At 41.0% G+C, this 22,432-nt stretch overlaps 2 protein-coding genes across 6 annotated transcripts in view; one reads left to right on the forward strand and one right to left on the reverse strand.

Moving 5' to 3' along the window:
• MCU (mitochondrial calcium uniporter) overlaps positions 1-22,432 on the reverse strand; it is a 389,493-nt gene that overhangs the window by 53,343 nt on the left and 313,718 nt on the right. The window lies entirely within an intron of this gene.
• jv (javelin) overlaps positions 1-22,432 on the forward strand; it is a 76,725-nt gene that overhangs the window by 38,522 nt on the left and 15,771 nt on the right. For all 3 annotated transcript variants that reach the window (XM_072298272.1, XM_072298273.1, XM_072298274.1), the window contains one exon: positions 18,005-18,172. In XM_072298272.1, coding sequence (XP_072154373.1) covers positions 18,005-18,172 — 168 coding nt within the window. The remainder of the gene's footprint in view (positions 1-18,004; positions 18,173-22,432) is intronic.

Below are 22,432 nucleotides of genomic sequence, written 5' to 3' on the forward strand. Positions count from 1 at the left end.
TTTTACAACGAGGAGCTAAAAATTCCAGCTCAGTTCAAAAACAACGTACTTGCCATATGGTTCCCAAAGCACATAAGTATTTTCATATACAAGCCATAAATTGAGTAGTTCCTAATCATTGCGAACTTTAGTCCAAATGTAATTTGATGCTTGGACAGGTGGTATAATATAATATTCTAAGCTAAAAAACGATTTTAGAAACCGCGCTAGCAACCTGCCAGGTCAGAATTAGTTCGAAACCCACATTTGAATAATTTGTGTGTCTTTTCGCCTCGCTAGAACCCAATTTCTCGAAGGTTACCCCGGATACGTGTTCGGGATCATGGCGACCAGGTGTGACAACCCTGGGAGCATCGTCTCGCTCGTTTTCGGAGCCAGCGCGACGCCGGGACAAAAGACAGCACCGCCGCGAACCTGCGCTGAATTTTAAGCGGCCGCTTTCGCATTTTTCACCCAAATTGCGTCGACCACTTGCAGGAGGCGCCCCCGAACAAGACGCCCGCTGTTGCCGATTTTGGCGAATTTAACGCGGGATACGTGGCGAAAATCGCCCGATGTGGCGCCTGCGCGGCGCTCCGGTGCCACTGAAAATTTAATGAAGACGTTGAGGAGAGACGTGGCTCTCTATTTACACCCGATTAACAAAAGATGCTCGCGAAACGAAAGAGAGGCCGTGACGTAATTTCCACGGAGGTGGGGTAGGATCCGCGTATTTAGCGCTTTTCGGCGATACAAAGAGGGAATTGGTGCGCAAAAACGGAGAACAAATTATTCACATGACACTGTGCATTTTCTCACCGAAGCAGAGCCGTTGCCAGGGCGAAGGGGTCTGCCACTTCCTATCCACCCGTGACCTAAAATTTTCCCCGAGAAAAAGTTCCTTGTATGCGGCAAAAGCCCTGCGAAAGCCTACGTTATACCAGTGGTAATAAAAGGTGAAACACTTACGTGTAAGCGGAGAATTATGATAGAGAAAACAATTGCTAGTAATCCCCCTGACGGTCTATATGCCATGGGGTTGAGGTTACTAGTAGTAGATGATACCGAATTTTGTTCTTGTTATGAAATAAAAACTGTTATCCACACCCCTCAAATGCATTGTGTCCCGATTTGGCTTCCTATAACTTTTTGGTCCAGATGGTACTAGATACCTATGAGATGAAAAATGTAATGGGCTGTTAAAATATTGTGTAATGGCTTCTTCATTACTTCAAAGATGATTCTTTACCTTACTATTACGGTGGTATTTCAAAATTTGATTTTTCCTTCGCGATAGATGATATTCATGTTATATCCAGTCAATAAATTGCCAAGGAGTTATTCCGGCGAAATTCAGGTAAAATATCATAATAGTTCCACACAAACACAAATGTTGGAGTAGGAGACAGCCGCAATCCGCGACACAGAATGTACGTATGTAGCCTATATATTCTGTGTCCGCAATCCTCGTTCCGTAACGACCACTGACACATTAGGGGTGAAATGATGGTATTAGAAATATGGTTGTTACGTACATGCAGGAGAGCTCAGGTGCAAGGACAGCCTACGGAGTAGGTTATTGTACCTTCAAATCATTCGAGACGTCATTACTCGGAGGTTCATCACAGCTCAGTGAAGTTAGATTACCCATACTAACAACGACTTGACTACCTGAGTCCGGAGCCCTTATACAAATACTATACCGTAACGCCCGTGCGGAACACGGTGAAAGCGATCAGCAGCGCTCTCTGCTGCCACTATTCGGAAAGGTCACTCACACGGAAAAAATTAAATTGCTGATTTAACAATTGAATTGCTAAACAGAGTGACTGTAACGTTTCAACGTAGATTTTACAACAAAATATGCTACTTTAACCACTATTGTAAGGTAATTTAACCACGGGGGTGGTTAACGTGGCATTTTTGTGTTGTGAAATCTACATTGAAACATTGCAGCTTTTTTTTTTAGCAATTCAATTGTTAAATCAGCAATTTAATTTTTTCCGTGCATGTTGCATTGCATATTGCATGAGCAGTCGTTATAAAAAGTACTTAAATGTCGTGTGCCGAAGAGGCCTATTTCTTGTGCCGAAAAGGGCTGTGCCGAGGAAACAAAATCGGCACGAAATGCAAGGGTTTCGAGGCTGAGTAATACATCTTGTCGCTACGACACTTTCATTTTAGAAATGTGTCAGAAACCTCACTCCGTGTTGAAGTAGTAATCTATTCGAGGATAAATTATTCCATTATCTAAAAAGGAAATTCTTTACTTACTCTTGGATATTTTTCACTGATTTGAAATTGGCAACGTAAGCAGACCGAATTAGAGCCGAGTGAAGGACTAACCGGGTCGCGTTTAATAGAAAGGAACCAAGCCACATCAGCTACTGCCAAATTTAACTGAGCAATTTAATTTTTTACAAGAGAACGTTTGTGCGGATTCCTTTAAAATTTCGACGAATTTGCTTCGTGCTTTGCAAAAAATTCACTGAAATTTGCACAAAAATTTGCTGGACCGTTTTCACGTAAAAACTTAAAAATTGCCCGATTAAAGTTGGCAATGGCTGATGTAGCTTGGTTCTTTTCTGCTTAACGCGATTTAACTATGTTATGACCCTCTTTTATATGGAATGATGCAACTACAAAAACAAATTGGGGTAGAGCAAATACTTCTAAAGAATACTTGTTAACACCCGGTGCCTGCCTTCCCCGAGCACCATGCGTCAAATGCGCCTAAAAATCGGGCTTTGGCGCCTAAAAGTCGGGGGGGGGGGGCGGCTGGGCCATCGTGGTGCCTAAAAAATTTGACAGATTGAACTCGCAATCGGGAAGCAGCGGTAGCGAAGAAACGCTCTCTATACGGACCGTTCGCAGCATTGCCACGGCCCGTATGCAAAAATTTAATGTAGCTCCTAAAAAATAGTAGGTGGCTCCTGAAAATTGGGCTTTCCGGCCGAGGTAGCTCCTAAAATTTTAGGGGAAGGCAGAACACTGTTTACACCCAATTGCACCTACTGACAGCGCAGTGTTCTGCGTTAAACCCCCACAATCGCTGGGACCTACAGTTACAGAAGATCTTGAAATTTCGTAATGCAAGCGTTTTGGCTAGGATCCCTCCTGATTCAGACGTTTCGTTTGCGCGGGCGTGTACTCGTGTAGTGCATTTATTCCGGAGTGAAGTACGGGACCGCAGAACAAGTTGTCTCACCTTGACAGCGGCGACTATCGCCGACGACCGTGGCAAGGTTGACAATCTCTGCTGACACACTGCACTCTTCGGCTTGAGATTCACATCACCCGCGCTCCTGTTATATCCATCGCCGCCAAACTGCCGCAACCATAAAAAAAGCATGGACGCTGCTTTAAAAAAGTGAAGTAAAACTTCGAGACTGAACACCAGGTTCGCCGAATGATGATCGTTGAGTGACGTAATACGTGATCTGATTAGCAAAAGAAGATCCGGTCGGACGAACTTACTTGCAAAATGCTTGACCCCACATTCACCAGTCACCATCAGGTGAGGATGAATGCTTGGCACGTCCCTCTTAAAATCATGATTGGGGAAAAACGGAAGGCAAGTGGAGATTTAATTTAAAAAATGCATGGTCCATGGTGTGTCCATGGTCAGTTCAAAGTGCTCAAGTGGCCAAATCGGAGTTCCAAATATGATCCGTCTTGGTTTATAACTAAACGTAACTCGTTCGTAACATCCCTGATCAAATCATTTGTGATTAGCGGTTCTGAAGAACAAACATGTGACGGTAGGAGAGGGATCGGCTTTATTGGTCACTTAATTCTTATTCACAGAAAATTTTAATTGTAAATTACAAAGGTATTAGTGTGGCTTGTTTCTTGTAAAGCTCCTGACTTTAGTGTTTTAATGCTTCGTGTGATTGGGCCTGTTGCAAACTTCAGCTAGACAAAACAAAAGAGTTGTTTTACATAGAAAATGGCTCAGTAATCATGATCATCGAAAAAGTCTGATATACCCTCTTAACTTCACAATTTGCTTCACAAATATGCGTTTTCTTAAAGCTTCCCGCTTCATTAACGATACACAAGCACCGGTGAACATTTCGTAAGACGCGAGTCGTTCTTTTCAACCCTTTGCGAACAACGTTGCTACGAAATATTCAACATGGCCGACGGACGCCAACCCGCCAGAACATACGTGACGAGACAGGCTTCTGGCTTATGTCAACCGGCGTGTTGATATTTACCTTTTCCTTGCGTTAATAAAGACCATGGTATTTGCTCATGATTTGCAAGCGCGAAACGTCAGCCATGTTGAATATTGTGTTGCACTCAGTAAGGGTTGGCTGGAACGACTCCTCTTGCGAGATGTTCACCTGAGCCGTGGTATCGTTTTTGAAACGGGAAGCTTTAAAAAAACGCATGTTTCTCCCGGATATTGAGAAGTTAGAATGGGCCTGTTGCATGCAAGAGATACAGCCGCGCGAATAGACTTTTTAGAGGTTAGATGACACGAAAATTACGATGGTCACATTAAAAAAGTCTGAAATACACTCCTTACTGCGCAATTTACGTTGTTAGGAACGCGCTTTTTCAAATTTCCCGCGTCTGGGGGCAGTTTTCTAATCACCGGAAACGAGCAAACGGCGGGCTCGGTGATTTCCGGAAGATGCCGAGTCGTTGTTGTTGTTGTTATTTTTTCCTTCAGTTTGTTTACAAACCCAACGTGATCTCCTACAATGGTCCATATACGCTTTATGCGGTAACCAAATCGATCAACTTTTAAATATCCAACGCAATCCTTCTACATTTCATTTCACGATGTCACGAGCTCCGATTTTTAGGTTATGTTGTCAGTTTTAGTTGACCGGAAATAGCCGCGAGTTGCCGTTAATTTTTTCCGTTAGAAAACTGCCCCCAGACGCGGGAAATTTGAAAAAACGCGTTCATAACAACACAAATTGCGCAGTAAGGAGTGTATTTCAGACTTTTTTAATGTGACCATCGTAATTTTCGTGTCATTTAACCTCTAAAAAGTCTATTCGCACGGCTGTATCTCTTGCATGCAACAGGCCCATTGTACTCAGATTATCCCGATGCGCTCATCGTGAGTTCAGAGGTTCTTTAAGAAACATATCTTTCATTTTGCTCTAGAAGAAGTTTGCAACAGGCCCATTGCTTCTGGTTTGTTTTCTTTTCGAGGAGAATTAAAGCTTGGGACTGCGCGAGAATTTCTTAGGTCATGAGTCTCAAAATAAATGCATCATAAATATAAATTTCTAATTGTTGTGATCAAATTTCTTGAAGTTGATTCGTGTTCAAAACCATTCATGCGGCCACAAAATCGTTCACAGCTTACAGATTTTTGTTGAGTCAAAAAAAACTTCCAAAACATGCACCGTGGGAAAATTAAAAAACGGAAGTTGCGAAACATTTGCCAACATTGGGGCTCACAGCCACCTCTACCGTGTCTAACTCATTTGACGTCTGTTGCGCAAACAGCTGATTACCATTTCGACGTTGAAACTTCGCCGCTCAACTGAACGCGAGTGTGTACTTACATATACGACTATCTTCGAAAACGACGCAAATTTCGATCCGGATTTTCGATTAAAATTTCTCGCTTCTTCTTATTTAAAGACAATGCAAAAGCATACTTCAAAATTTGCAGTGTAATACGGTATCATGAAACGCCTCCTGAGAAAAAAAAATATTGTCGAAACAAAAATTAGGCTTCTTAAACTGAAAATTGAAACTGGAAACCTCAATCAGATGGAATTGGATAACTCTGATTTGACTCGAAGCACTTTCACTCATTATGTCTGTAAAACATTCCTCAATAAAGTGATGGTCTTTTGGGGTGTGCCGGATACTGGACATAACAATTACTTGATTTCAAGTTTTTTCGGCATTGTGAATAAGATCCCTTTCCCAGTTTTTCCAAATTTCACGCTTAACTTTGACCAGGCGTGGCGTGGTTAAAAAATAGCCAGCCTATATGTCAGAATAATAATTATATCCAACTTTAAAACAAATTAATATTTTTCTGATTTCCCGAAAAACTTATTTTTCTATTTTCCAAAATCATAATCAATTCAAAATCACTGTCCTAAACATGGTTGAATGTTTTTGTTATTACTATCATTTTTCCTGGCTTGACGAATCTTCTATATTCATTGATGATTCAAATATAATCGGTGCTTGAGAGCTTGACAAACTAAGCTGTACCCGGGTAATTAGCAGAGGAGGCAGAATAAGTTTCAGTTATATGATTAAGCTTGCAGGTTTGACGTCGTCCCACAGTTGAAACCGTGAGGGAATCAATCCCGCGTAGAAACAAATGAATTTAAACGAGGTTTTGGGGCTTTTCGTGAACTTCGTTACGGAGCAGACGGAGGGGGGGGGGGGAGGGCTGCTAAGATTTTCACGCCCAAGTCCATTTTCCGGTCATAATCTTAGGGATATCTATCATCTAAGACCATCATCTACTTACTTCCGCTTTATCTGATGTTCCGGAGGAGTGGTGCCCGGGTAACACAGTGCAAAAATAATCTACTTCCAAATTCCTAGATAATTTGCTTCATAATTTCTGGAGCATCTAACGATCGACCGATGAAACAATCAATCAATTGAATTGATTAGACACGAAATTTAGGGAAAAATCAAGTCAAGCTTGATATGTGTGTGTGTGCGTGCTACTCTTTGAAAATACCCCCGCGGCCCCCTCCCTCCCCTCCGTGACCTTGAAAGAGCTGAAACAATAAAAGAAGCACCAACGCGTCGCGAGGCGTTATTGTTTTCTATGTACCGCTTCGTTCAGTACACTAATGAGCACCGATGCCATACTTCATACTTGCAGTCATAACTGAGATAAATAAATGATACTATACTAATATTACTGTTTTTTAAATGTACATTTTTTTCCACCACACTGGAAAAAAAAACACATTCGATCTAGAGCTAGACTCTTGGAAACATCGACAAGAAAAAATACTCTTGATTCAATCAGATTTAAGCTGATATCAAAAGGAAATCCGCTCAAATTAAGAGGCTGGGTTCATGATTTAAGCTTAAATTCGATTGAATCAAGAGTATTTTTCCTTGTCGATGTTTTTAAGAGTCTGGACTCTAGATCCAATGTGTTTCATTTCCAGTGCAATATGTGGTTACAGTAAGAGATTAACTATATTACTTGGGTAACCCCTGTGCACTGGAAAAAAAAAAAGAGAAAAAAAAGAAAAAAAAAAAAAAAAAAAAAAACACATTGGATCTAGAGTCCAGACTCTTGAACACATTGACAAGAAAAAATACTCTTGATTCAATCAGATTTTTGCTTAGATCAAAAGGAAATCCGCTCAAATTAAGAGGCTTGGTTCTTGATTCAAGCAAAAATCCGATGGAATCAAGAGTATTTTTTCTTGTCGATGTTTTTAAGAATCTGGATTCTAGATCCAATGTGTTTTTTTCCAGTGTACACGGACTGTATCTTTCAAAATACGCACCCATGTTTTACATTATGGACGAAGAGCCGACCGATATTATTTAAATGATATTAATGGAGAATTTGCAACTTTCAAAAGGAGGGGCTGTGTAGGGGGGGTCTTCTCTCCCTTACTTCAGTTTCCGCAGCAGCATGCTATCCCGTGGGAAAAAGAGGATCTTCTTTTCTTTCATCCTGTTTGAGTTTTCGTTTGGCGGGGATGTGATGCCGGCAGAAATCTCAAATGGGAATAGATGTGTGGGATTAAAGGAGGAAGGTTCCATGTCGATTCATTATTTTATAATAACTTTAAGTTTTAAAGCTTTGACATTGAATTAATGATATTCATCGTTTTAAATCTGATTAAAAAACCTCGTTGATAAGCATGAGTATGTATCTCCATTTCAATTCGACCTAATCTACTTATTGCTTATTTATAAAGAGAAAAGAGACGAATCTTTGCTGATCTGGCACTGCTGTGAAAACGTGGCTCCTCGTATTTGGACGTATTTCTGTCAAACGGAACTATGTGCATAAAGACATGAACCCTGAAACCCATAAGAATATATACATAACAGGGCTCACGTCATAGTGCACATAGTTCTGCTTGGCAGAAATACGTCTATATTTGTATCTTTCTTGCAGCGATCCATAAAAAATATTAACTTCCAAAACGTGATGGAGTCGGTTAATGTGAGGCTTCGACGTATACGCAAGAGAAAAAACATATTTTTGGGCTAATCCTCTTTCCGAAATTGTACAGAACGTACTTTTATTGCGTGAATCAGATAAGGAAAATCATGACGCTTGAACAATACCATTTTTGCCTCGTGTGTCTACTTGAATGAACTAATCCTAATCGTACGATAGCAAACGGCTGGCAAGTGATTTGGTACATCTCACGGCGAGAGCTGATAAATTATATAAAATTGTTAATTGAAAAAAAAATTAAATAAAATACTCAGCATTTTATCTCGTTTTCCACTCATTCTGGGCTTGATTCTAAATGAAAGCTAAACACATATAAGCCAATATAAGCTTGCTCCTCCGCCTCGGACGGGGTCCTTTCCTCTCCGATCTTCGCTTTCAACACTTTTCCGTAAATTTTACTTATCGTTCCTGTCACCGCTAACCCTCTGCAGTTCCCACAGTCATCTTTCCTTCCTTTTTTATGCGACGCTGTTATCCAGGCATCTTTCCATTCTTCCGGGATGCTATCACCGCCAATGCACTTCTGCAGCAAATCCCTGAGATGGTCAAACAACTTGCCAGTCCCACATTTAAATAACTCTGCTGGAATATTCCCTGCATGGCCCAGGAGCTCTTCCATTCATCAATTCCCTGATTGCTTTTACAATTGAGGACACCTCACCATGAACAGCCTATAGGCGTATAGGTCGTTATTACACCCATCTGCTTTTCGAATTCTACGTACCCTGGACTATGCTGTGGTAGCGATAGAATATAGATAGGTAACGGCTCGAGGTCGAAAAACCTTTTTTTTCCGAGTTAAGTCAGGCCTCTGGATCGATGGGTGCAAGAACGACCTCTAAACGGGCCTATAAGGTGAATGAACGGTTTTTTAACGCTTCAGTCAAATAAAACACAAATTTATTGAGTTGCATTAGCTCGTAAAATCAGACATTCTATTGATTTTGTGCTCCAATTTCTTGCGAAACTACAAACCTGATATCGAAACTTGGCTGTTTTGAAAACGCCTTCAAATGCGGCGTGATAACTCACGCATTCCGGAGAGTTCAAATAGTTGTATCATTGCGCCTTAGAAATGCGACGGCAGATTACAATTGAAATAGCCTTCATACACGCTCGTCTTGTCAATTTCCTTTGACATTTTAGTAGTCGTGAATGCATAGCTGAAGTGCGCTCCAGGTAGAATTGGATTTAGCAAATGGGTGGTTTTTATACGAGGATTAAAAATAAACAAATGGTACGGAACAAAACAAAAGAATATGAACTGTTCAAAACGATAACCCGGGTATCGGAACTTGGCTGTCTTGAAAACGCCTTCAAATGCGGCGTAATACCTCACGCATTCCGGAGAGTTCAAATAGTTGTATCATTGCGCCGTAAGAATGTGACGGAAGATTACAATAAATTGTAACACACCTTATTTGATAATTGTAAAGAATAGAAAGTCACAGCAACAAAATAGCTAAATTAGTAAAATCCACTTTCGGACATAAAGATCCGACAACAAGTTAAACGTTTCCTCGATATATGGGTCACAAATGACAGTGGTAAAACGAACGCGTAACCTTTTGGAGACTGCGGCTGTGGCGCCCCATTTTCAACCCCTCCCCCCCACACCCCCCTCAAAACTCCCTTTCCGTTCGCCGATCCGACAAGGGTGTTCTTATTCAATAGATTCAGCTCCTATAAGTTTTAAATTACTATTATTTACTGAGCCCGGCGCAGATCGTTCTTTCTGTATTTTTCCTTGCGGACAGTTTTATTGATGCAGTGGAGCGCGCTGCGCATATTAAATGGTAAACTCGGGGGCGAAGTAAAAGGAATACATTAAAACTTAGTTGAAACTATGCGATGAGGAGCATGTATAGATAATGTGCTCTTTAAATATTTATTGTTTATATCCGTGCTTGTATTTTTGGTTTGTTCACTTTGCTCAATTTCTTTTCACTTCGAAAATGAGTATAAAAACCTCAAACCAAAACAGGAGGGGTGAAAATTCGAAGTGATGCATGCACGTGGTGAAAACTTTGGAATTTTCGTTTTGAGGGTATGAAAACACTGTTACCGCTGTTAAATTACACGGGGAAAACTAACCACTCTAGAGTGGTTACGTGATAACGGCTGGGGCTAGGGTCAGGTCGCCACTCAAATTTTTACTTGTTTTCTTGCAGCTGAAAATGAGCTGGTAACAGCTCGAAACGTCTCGCTTTTAGTGTTTTTAATGTTTTAGCCTTCTTTACCCATGTTTCAATTCTCTCCTTCTTTATTCGTTTCTCTTACTATACAATGCTACTATTTGGTTTCCAATCCTCCATACCATGCCGAATTTTTTTTTTTTTACATATTCGCCAAAAATTCTTGTTTTTACTGGTGACAGCTTTTTTATTCACAAATGATATGACAGTTATGAGAAACCTTTCCGAAAATAAGCTCCGAAAAGGTTCATAAGCTCAGTGACTTAAAGTATATTTATATAGGATATTGCGGCGACATCCTCTTCCGTTTAACTTAGGATAGCTTTGATAGTAAAACATCAGCAGCCGCTTCATCGAAATATACCAAATTCTTCACGATGAAGCTCGACTCCTCCACTAAATCTTAGCTGAATCTACTCAGCAGTTAACTTCGGAGGCGTCAAGATCGTAATTTAAGCCACATCCGCGTATCCAAGTGGTCGGTGGGAAGAGCTCGAAAAGCAACTAAATATTATCGCAAGGACACTCATCGAAACTAATGGAATCAGACAAAGAAAGTTCTCTCCACCGCCAAGGTCCAATAAGTCAAAGGTTGAACACTCCTTGAAACAGAGCCAATTCCCACGTTTCCCGAAGAAGGATTTTCCCACCCTTACGAAGCGGAGGCGGGGAAATGATTCTTTCTGCGGCGGAGAGCTCCTCATCTGGGGATGCCGCAACGGTAAATTAAAACGGCGAAAATTAATCGGACGTAGTTGCACTTCCGGAGATCCATTAAACAATCACGTCAGACGATTCGCGGCCGGGGGTCGTTTGTGAGAACAATGCGAAAATGCGAACGAGATGGATAAGGAAATAACGACACCACCAAGAGCAATTTTTCAGATCCGTTTTCGCTCCCGTGGATGCCGAGTTGTTTCATTCTCTTTTCACTCCCTTCAAATTTCATAAAGATTCGAATTCACAGAAGTAAAAAGAAAGAAGGAGGGAAGGGAAAAAAATTAAATCAACAACAGGGAATTTGCAGGTGTCTGAAATTTGACGAATTTCGTGTTTAAGTGGAAACTACTGAGTGAACTGAACACGAGGATACCCTTGGTTCATGAATTGAACAATTATTGGAGAAGATATGAAAAAAAGGTCTAATCTGCTACAATACGTGTGTTTAAATGGACAATGCCGCCTGATGACGTCACTAGGCGGTGCAATTTCTCACTTTAGAATCTATTTTTATACTATTTCCCAAATCAGAAAAAAATTATAAAAAATACTGTGAAATCAGCTCTTTGAGCACTTTCAGGCGAAGCAATAAAATAATTGCACGCAAATTCTCCATTAGTAAATTTTGGGCTGTTCTCATCCGAGTGTATATGAGATCAGAAAAGCTGACTGATTACATGGAAGCTTCTCGCGTAAAAATTAATTAATTATTACATTTCTTTCTGGCTATCTACTGACATTGTCTTTTCTCCATATAAACCTATGGAAATATATCGATTCTCGGAGGGGCCAGGTGCTCCGACAAGAATCGATTATTTAGCATAGGTTTGAAGGGAGAAAATCCAGTGTTGCTTAATTGCTGGATCCGCCTCTCTATCTACGCTTCTGATATTGCGTCAGGAAAACTTAAATATCAGCGCAAAAGTCGCATTTGTCCCTACCTAGTGAATCTATGAATGGAGAATTAAAATATACTGCATACCGAATTTTACAAAGCTTCTCTCACGCATACAACAATTATACACAGCTCAACGAATAAAAAATAATGGAAAATAAAGCATGAAGAAGCAATAAAGATGGATACGTAAATTATTAATAAATTATGCTGCAAAGTTGCCCAATCATGCTTTCAGATATTTGCGTATATATTACAAAATAAGATTAAATCAGCATCCGCTTAACCGCAATAATGCCTGTTTAGAATAGATTCGTCATTTGCAGATACAAAATTATAAGATTGCAACAACAGTTGAATAGAATTATAAAGTTGAAGCATGAAATTAAAAAAGGAAATCCGCATCAAAAAGACCTCTGGAAAAGACAAAACAAAATTAAGCTGGATCATCCTTTGTGGGCATTTTTGGTTTAAAAAACGAACTGTGATTCGAGACTGCCTAATTGTTTTCAATCGTATTACCTCCGTCAATCCTACAGTATAGCGTTGAATAATGATTTTATAGCATAACGTGATATAACAACGAGGGCTTGAGTAAATTCGACAACGCGGTGTAATTTCTGGGATCCCAGTGTTGGGTTCAGGTCTTCGCGAGCCAGCGCCTTCATTGTTCTTGCGGGAACGCAAGCATTTCTGAGGAGATAACTTATTCAACCTCGGTGTGGTTGAAATTGCGTCGTTTGCAAATGAAGGCGGTTGAGTTACCGTTCCGTCCGCCTCTGCTTCCTTGCTTTGTATTGCTCCCGTGAGTCGCGACTCTCTCGTGAGATTAAATGTTAATGTTTGGTCATTCCAAAAGGAATGTTCTTTTCCTCCTTCAAATTTGAAAGTTTTAAGCTTCCTGAACTTCTCGTTTTCACGGAAGGGATTACATTTTCCACAAAATACCTTACTGTTACCCGGAAACATCGACATTTTTGGAAAATTAATGACGGTGCGAAGTCAGGAGGATTCGTAATTAAGATGACTCCTCAGCGAGAGTGATAGTGGACATTGAGATATCGAAAAAATGATGCTGAAATGCTGGTTTCATTTTAAATTTTTGGCAAAAAGTGGATTCACACTGGGAAAAAAAACACATTGGATCTAGAGTCCAGACTCTTAAAAACATCGACAAGAAAAAGTACTCTTGATTCAATCAGACTCTAGCTTAAATCAAGAACCAAGCCTTTTAATTTAGGCGGATTTCGTTTTGATTCAGGCAAAAATCCGATTGAATCAAGAGTATTTTTTCTTGTCAACGTTTTCAAGAGTCTGGACTCTAGATCCAATGTGTTTTTTTTTTCCACTGCAGTACGTCTGCACAGGCTTGTTGTCACACTTTATATTCCCAAAACATATTTTTCCACTTGTATGAAAGACAAAAGTATCCGAGCGCGAAAATTACTCGTTCAATTTGACTGATCGAGTGCAACATTTTGCGTTCGAATATTTCCAGATTTTCTTCAGGGTTAACAATATGTGATTTCAAGGATTGTGCTTCTAGATAGTTCCGTTCTCTGCCAAAAATGTGAGGTGAGATCAGTACATTAGCAAATGGATTTTAAATGAATCGAATAAAAAAAGCTCTCCAGTTGAAAAAAAGGGCAGAACTAATTTCTTTTTCAAAGCAACTGGTGCGGGGGATAATCCCGAAACTTCGGAGCAAAATGGAACTGTGGCTCAAATGGATTATCGCCTTAAAGCGCGTATCGAAACTTAACTAATAAGGGGATGAAGGAAACAATAAAAGGGAAACTTTGCGGGCAAAGTGGAGAACACCTGTTAAGAAATTAGCGTTATCTATGGAGAAAGTAGAACTACGTCCGACCTAATGGTCCTCCTCTTGAATGAAATTTATGGCTCTCATTGCCAGAGGTGAGAGATATTTTGGATTTTTTTCATTCCGGTGTTTTCTGAACATGAGCTTGAGGGCTAAAAGCATTGCCAAGGACGTCGTCTGCGTATTAAAACAAGTAAAGAGGAAACTACGTGGGGGGAGAATGCCACAAGTCAAAGTGATAAAAAATTTTAAAAAATTTCCATTACTAACTTGCAGTATTTTTTTTATTTTTTTATTTTTTTATTTTTTTTTTGCGAAGATTTTCTCGCATGAAAAAAAGGGGAAAAGTAATCACCACAGGTGAATAACGGAATTTTTTTAAATTTTTTTATCACAAGTAAGCACGTAAAAAAATAGATGGCTCTGTCGTCAGCGCCATCTATTTTTTTTCTGTGAGAGGAATAGCAAAAACAAATACCGGTAAAAACGAAATTATGACGGGGATGTTAAGCGCTCAAGATAACTACGAAGGATACAAAAAAGTGCGAAATGACTTACCGATAAAAGAGGATATTTAAAAAACGATTGACTGACCTGGAACAAAAAAGAACGCACAACATTAATGTTACAATAAAACGCATTTATACAACAAAATTAACTCGAAGCAAAATGTGGAAGTGACGATATGTAAACGGACAACATTTTGCAGTAAGGAACTATTATTTCTGGCTCATTTTAGAAGCAGCATATGTGCCATTAGTTTCCCCCTACAGAAAGGTGCTTTTATGGAGGAGTCGGAGATAGTGGTTCCTTGATCCAAAATGAAATCCAAATAATTTAGGACGTATCGGCATAAACCTGGGTTCAAAAATTCTTCTACTACACGGAGAAGAAAAATAACGCGCAAGTCCGGTTACTATAAAAGTATGAGACCTTTGCGTTTGACTTGTTTAATTTAGCCTAAGCCTTTTGGTTGATTTGCTGGGTTTCCCATCGTTTTCTGTACTCCATTCAACAAAACAGTGCCGACATTAACTAAATATCTGGATTTGGTTTGAGTTTCTTTTCCTGGATTGACCAAAAATAACACAAGAACACAAATGGGTCTGTTGTAAACTTCAGCCATGCAAAGCAAAAAAAAAGGAGTTCTTTCTTCCAGAAATGTACAAAATATCACGATCACCGCATCGGGAATGTATCAAATGCACTCCTAACATCACAATCTATAGAAATAGGAAAGGATCTATAAGAATAGGTTCTATAAGATAGAAAAGGATCTATAAGAAATATGCGTTTTTAAAACTTCCTGCTTCTAAAACGACACTACGGCACAAGTGAACATTTCCTTAGAGGAGTCGTTTCATTCAACCCTTGCGCACTGGGATGCTACGCAAAATTCAACATGGCTGACGCATACCCGCAAAAACACGCGACGAGACGGGATTTCATCAACCGGCGTGTTTATATTTATATTTTCCTTGCGTTGATGAAGACTATGGTGCTTCTTCATACAATTCGCGGACAGAAGCGTCAGTCATGTTGAATATTGCGTAGCATCCTAATTGGACCGCGTTTAATGGAAAGGAACCAAGCCATGCCAAAGGGTAATCTAATTTTTTACGAGAAAACGCTTGTGCGGATCCCATTGAAAATGTTAAGGAATTTGCTTCGTACTATGGAGAAAATTCACTGAAATTTGCACGAAAATCCGCACAACTGTTTTCATGTAAAAAATAAATTAGCCAATTAAATTCGGCAATAGCTGATGTGGCTTGGTTCCTTCCTGTTTAACGCGGTCCAATTAGTGAGAGATGAATAGGACGACTCCTCATACGAAATGTCCACCTGAGCCGTGGTATCCTTATGGAAGCTGGAAGATTAAAACACGCCTATTTCTTACGCAGAATGTGAAGTTAAAAGTGTATTTCAGATTTTCCCAATGTGTTCATCGTGATTTCAGAGCCATTGTCCATGAAAAATAACTATTCTCGTTGCTCTAGCTGAAGTTTGCAACAGGCCTATTTCCTTCCCCGAGTGGGCAAATCTCGACGCGGGGAGGAAGTAATGCGCCTTGATCGCCTGGCTAGGCGCAAGGTGCATGAGTGGCGTCTGGTCGTCTGACGAGCTGTCGTTTGTTATAAATTAAAGGAGGCGTCTAGCGTACCCCGGTTACCATGGCGACGACCCACTGCAACAGCTTCCCTCCGCGACGGCTGGCTTCGCGATTCCTGGCGCAGTGAGCACGGTCAGGGTCGCCATCAACGTTGCCTAATGCACAGGGGCAATATGTTTTCGAAATCCCGCACTGGTATTTTCCCTGGGATGCAAAAGTTGTTTTCGGAGGTCGACGCTCAAATCGCCTGATAAGTGATAATTACCGATGACCATAGAGTTTGCAATTGATTCAGCGATCTCCTAAAACGTAAATTGCAAAAACTTGCCTAGCATAGTGCTCATTCCGACACGTATCATTTATCATAAGGTCTTGTCTCCGCGGAGCGTTTTATTGATATTCGTGGTTTGAACCCGGGGTCGAATCGCCGAAACGAAACTTGGGGGATATTTTGCAGTTACCGTCTCTACGAGACGCACAGTCGAGTCACGGTACACGGGAGTCTATAGGAGAGGTCGGACATGAAATTTGTGACTAAAACTGCAAATTTTGATTTTTAATTCGTCACATTTTACATTTAAGGGGTGCATCCAGAAGAAAATTTCACGAGAAAACAGATGGAGCCTCTTTTAAAACCTCGAAGTTTTGTATAAACGAAATTATACGCCTTTAAAGTTACCAAATTTTGTCCGACCTCTCCTATTGACTCGATCCACTGTGGGACGAGACTCTTTCGTTCCTGCGACAAGTTTGCGAGAGAAGATACATTTAGAATAAACAAATTATTTAAATTTATCCAACTACTGTTCGTGTTTGCTAAATTTAAATAATTTGTTTATTCTTTTATCTTCAATCGCAAACTTGTCGCAGGAGCGAAAGAGCACCGTCCCGTAGAAACGGTAACTGCGAAATATCCCCTAAGTTTCGTTCCGGCGATTCGACCCTGGTACTAATCACGAACATCTTAGTTGTTTACTCGGCGACTTAAAACGACCCTCTCTCATAACGCATCGCACCGCCCTGCACTATCGCGTCACATTACAAACTATACTTGGCTGTGGACAGCACGGTAATGACTCTATAAAGAGGAGCTTGGACTCTTGATATTCGGAAAAGCGTCTATTTGACAATGCGGTGACCCATATACCCGAAACTCCGCCGGGATCAGCAAAACTTGAAACTTTAAAGTGCTCGTGAGAACCCGTTTGTGTACATTACACCCTGACGTTCGCATGAGACGAAGATGAAATTATATGAAAACTCACTTCTCCGGTGCCCGTGCAAGGCGCTCCGCTCGCCTAACGAGACAAGAGTCAGTGCCTGTTGCCAGCCTCGCGACTTTCATAGTAAAAAAACGCGTTGCCAAAGCAGATATTTTAGGCCGTTACAAATAAATGAAACACGATTTACGAGATGTCGGATTGTAACTATTACAGAAGATTGATATGGACAGATCGCTTTATGGAGGGCTTAGGGCCCAAAAGTGCAGCCACCCTTCTGACCAACTTCTAACGCACACAATTTCACTGCCAGTCTGCAGATTCCAATTCTATCCAAGATGGCTAAGGGTGTATATAAATGAGCGTTCTTCCGCAAAAATGAGTAAAGTTATGAAAAAACTAAGTCAAATACGTGCTTTATAAACGATGGTTCGTAACAATTGTATTAATAAATCGCTCTGGATAATTGAAATTCATAAGTTGGCTGCATTTCTGGGTCCTAACTTTATTCGCGGAGGCATCGGTGAAGGCCTGATGGATTCTCGGAGTTTCACATCTGTCTATACTCTCGCTATAAAGGAGCTCTAATTTTTCGTAACGTGCGTGATGAAAGTGCCTGTAGTCAGAGATACAGCAACAAAAGTTGATTCCCTTCAAATACCTAAAAATGAATGAATAAAAAAGCACGACTCTTTTAAGATCGAATAAAATAACGTTTTCAGGAGATCGGAGGTCATACCTTATATGCTAATTACAAAATCAGTCACGTGTTTGTAAAGATCTTGATGATGATGGGATGTATTACTGAATTCCACACAAGTGCGTAAATTATAACATTAACAATGCATGCTACCGTACATTTTTCACTATTTCAATTTCATAAATTTTTGTTTCAGAAATCGGACACGAGTTCTGAGGAGCGCCAGTGTGAGGGACTTGGAGAGTCGGTGGAAAAATGAAACAGGCTTTTTCGAGGAGGTTCTCCTTACCTCCCCGCATCAACAGCCGGAATTGATACCACGTGCAAGACTCCGACAAAGGACGCTTCTTTCAGAAATTTTCAGGTAAAAAATTTATTTCAATTTCATGTCAAGCGTCCGCTGAAATAGAGCTTCAGTGGACAGCATCTCTCATGAAATAAGATAATACTATGGTTGGAACTCATGAACAATATTTTATGGAACTGAAAAATCTAACTGCCCCCTCCTCAATATGAAATATAATAATGTCGGGACTACTTTTGGTCAAACAAACAAAATTGCAGACCGTGGAGTTAGAGTATTTTCAATGGCGCAGCATACATCTTGATGCCCAAGCGGGTATGGTTCTTGACGCACCCAATATTATCTCCTCCTCCCTTCTTATAGCACTTGACCACGGAACTATATTGTACTCTTAGTTATTGATTTTATCATTTTTGGTATATGTTAGGTTAGAATATCTCCACAGAATATGCATTGGAGTAGTTTTACTTGAAATTGTTAATATCTAAATTTTTTCAGAAACTGCACTTATGCGCCTTGTCCTCCAAGGCCCTCAATTATTGTGATTCATTTCAAACTAATTCTTCTTTACTTTTACTATGTAAAATTTACTTGCATTACATGATCCTTTCTTCGTAATACCGCCTGTCATTGCTTATCAACTCCGAGTTCTCCTTTGTGCTCCAAATTCTATCTCAACATGTTTGCAATATGTAAGTCCTTTCCTCTATAGTCTATAGGTACCTAAAATGATTAATATTTATCGACTTTTAAGTCCGGTATTTAGTGTCACTAAAAACTCTACTATCCCTCTAAAACTGATGATACTGCTCTGACACACGATGCCGGTTGCCGACGTTGTGTGTCAATTTCGCAAACTACACAACGTGAATAAAACATAAACTAAACGCCCGGAAAAGCTCCTATTATCGGCATGACGCTTTCCCTCCATTGTTTCCTCATTCATAATCAGGGCGTCAACCGACGGGGGTTTCTAAATCAAATGCTGAAACTTCCCTTTTTCGCTTCGTTCCAATACGCGGGAGATTATTTTCGCCATCATTTGACAACGATGTCGTCAACTCAAGCGAGACCCAGTGCCGCCGAGACTGTTATTCAGACCCAGGAATAAAGGCGCTTACCCTTTTCGCGTTTAATTTACATTTTCCCGGATGACGTGCTGACGTGCAGGAGAAAAGCAATAAACTGTTGCAAATAGTCCATAGCCTGATTTACGGGTTTCATATCGTGATAGCGAGGCGTGGTTTATGTGGCGAGGAACTTGGAACGCTATTGGGAAAGCAAGAGGGTGTTTTTCATAATGACGCGAAGATAGTCCGTTGGTCTTGCGGTCAAGTCCGAAAATGCAATAAGTTTTCCTTAAAATAGCTTGCTTTTTCAGGTCCTCTCCTAGACCAACCGGTAGCAAAAAAAGGAAACATAAACATTTTGTGACAAAAACATATATACCCGAACCTAGAGCAGAAAAATATTCATCGATTGCTGTGATAAAATCAATAGAAAGGTTTCTTTAGCCGGATGAAAATGGTCACGAGATCCATCGTTTTGTCATACATAGACCGCTCATTTATGGATTATTTTCCGTTTAACCAGCGTAGATGTTTCTGGAAGGATCGGAGAACATGCCGACCGAAAACCCTTTGGCGTCGAGCTAGGCATGATGCGTTGCGGGTTGCGGCCTTTTCGTCCGCAGGCGCGCGGCGTCCGAGAAGTTAATTGTATCGGCGACAACGCCAATCGAAGCCAGGAAAACCAGAAATAAAATTACTTGTAGAGGTAGACTTATAAAGTGACCTCTCTGAGCTGCAGTGCAAAATTGAGGGAGATGAGTTCGGCTTATGCGGATGCATTGATCTGATGCGTATCTGATCTGAGTGCACTCATTCGCATGGTCAGATCAACAACCACCAACTGTGGCCTTTGTTAAGTGGAATCGAGATGCAGGAATCCAAAACTTTTTTTGCCTTTGTATTTGAAAAACTTAATTTTTCTCAGCAACTTAAAAAAATGGCATTTCTTCGGCACTGCTCGTGCAAGTCGCCGCATTTTGCGATATTAAGCAATTTTCATTGCGGGTTTACGGAGCACAGGCGATTTTTACCTCGATTTCACTAAAAATACGCGATTTATGCGCCAACGAACGCTGGTCTTCCCACATTATTTTGAAGACCGTTTTTGAGGACCTCCTGCTACCATTTCTCCACCCAACTCATCGTGACTCGCCGGTCGCGTGGTGAAAAAGCTTTTGCACCCCTGTCGGGCGGGGCATTCAACCCGAGAGTAAACTTTCGTCAATTTCTTAATTTGTCAGCGATTCCTACCCATGGCTTTCGTTCTTAGATCAATTAGAAGCCCCTTTCCAAGGTATTTACTTTCGCTTTAGAATCAAATTGTCCCGGGGAAGAAGATTTCATCCGAAAATTTGCGAGGAACCAGCTGGGTAAAGTTCCCACTCCCAGTGACGAGACAGCTCTTAGTAGGCTTCCTACTTCCGCCTAAGTTAACATTGATTCAGTCACACACACAAATCTGAGAGGAGAGATGAAAAGGAGCGCATGTGCGGTGATATTTTGGAAAAATACATTTTTCATCCGATCACATAATCGGATTATTTGTCACTTGGGGGCTTGCTACAAGTCCGACAAAAGTCGATGCAATTAAAAAACTACCTACTGTGTTATCATTTCGGTAGTTTTGGCAGCAGAGCATCGGGGTTCGATAATAATTCATGAGCGACGCCGTTGAGACCTGAGATCCTCTCCTCCCCCTCCCCAAACTCAGGCAAAACCCTCCTCTACGAAGCAACGGAGAAATAGACTTTGTAGAAAATAGGTGCGCACCCCTTCCGTTTATTTACTTTTCTCGAAACACTTACAAGATTGGATTACCTGCGGCGACTTCGACGCGAGAACTTGCAGATGCTTATATGTTGCTGCCAGACTGCACCGCACTCTACCGGCCACTGAGAAAGTACTTGACTTTCAGGACGTTCTTCACTTCAAACATTGTTGAAGTTCATTCGACATAACAACGAAATTCGTTTTCTATCCTATACCCCCATCCCAGTTTCAATTTACACTTGCGATAAAAAAAACAGAAAAAAAAATTGTCGCAAAACGTTGCACCCCTGCGATTCTTCGGTTATTATTTGCGATGAAAAACGTATGTATTCCCTTTAAAGCTTAAGATTGCCATTTTTCTGAAATTAAATAGCATGATCGTCACCCTCTTCTTCAGCCTTGCACTGACTCATTAGGGCTAAAATTGTATACTGTGATCAAATTTTTTGGAATTCTTCGGCCTTGATTTCCCCGCAGAAAAGAATATAGACCTAGCACTATAATACGACCTTGCTACCTACTCAATGAACTATGATGTGAGCCTCATCTCTTCCAAAAAGAGTAACTACAGAGAATAACCACAACGGCCGAATGCAGTGGCCATTGGCGGATCAAGCATATTGGCAACATTGTCTTGCCTCCATTTAAACATATGGAAATGTATCGATTCTTGGAGGGGCCAGGTGCTCCGGGAAGAATCGATTATTTAGCATAGGTTTAAATGGAGAAAATCCGGTGTTGCCAAAGTGCTGGATCCGCCTCACGGAAAAAAATAGGGTAGTCGACACAACCAGCAGCTAGTTAAAAATGCGCCAGCTACCGTGCGGTAGTTACGATAACTATCGCGGTGGAGGTCACAACTAACCCGGTGGTTACATCAAAAACCATGGATGTTGATGTAACTACCGGGTTAGTTGTGACCTCCTCCGCGGTAGTTATCGTAACTACCGCACGGTAGCTGGCGCATTTTTAATTAGCCGCTGGTTGTGTCGACTAACCTATTTTTTTCCGTGCAGTGACGTGGAGTGCGTAGCGATATCTTGTCATTTAAACCTATGGAAAAGGATCTATGAACAGGGTATTCGCAACGAACACCTCAGTAATCGATTCTTTACCATAGCTTCAAATAGGGAAATATCGATGGTCGATCATTCACGCCTCGCCACTGGCCTTATAACCTGATACTGACGACGCATCTCCGCATTATCGATGGCAATGCCGCACTGCAGTTCAGCGAAAATCGGACGACACAGAGCGGATGGTTGATATTGGTACACATTGGGCGAAGTAGTTTCACGGTAAGGCAAAGTTTTCTTGCCGTTGCAGCAGGCCGGGGGGGGGGACTATGGGGGGGGGGGGGGAGGTGGTAATTTAATTTTGTCTCGCGAGGGTCGGCGTGCAAACAACCGGTGGAAGCTCAAAAGTGACACGGATCTGCAGAACTTCCAAATCGGGTCACCGTTGCAGAGTTAGAACATCC

Source organism: Bemisia tabaci, chromosome 3 (assembly GCF_918797505.1).
Source record: "Bemisia tabaci chromosome 3, PGI_BMITA_v3".
In the NCBI taxonomy this organism is placed as follows: Eukaryota; Metazoa; Arthropoda; class Insecta; order Hemiptera; family Aleyrodidae; genus Bemisia; species Bemisia tabaci.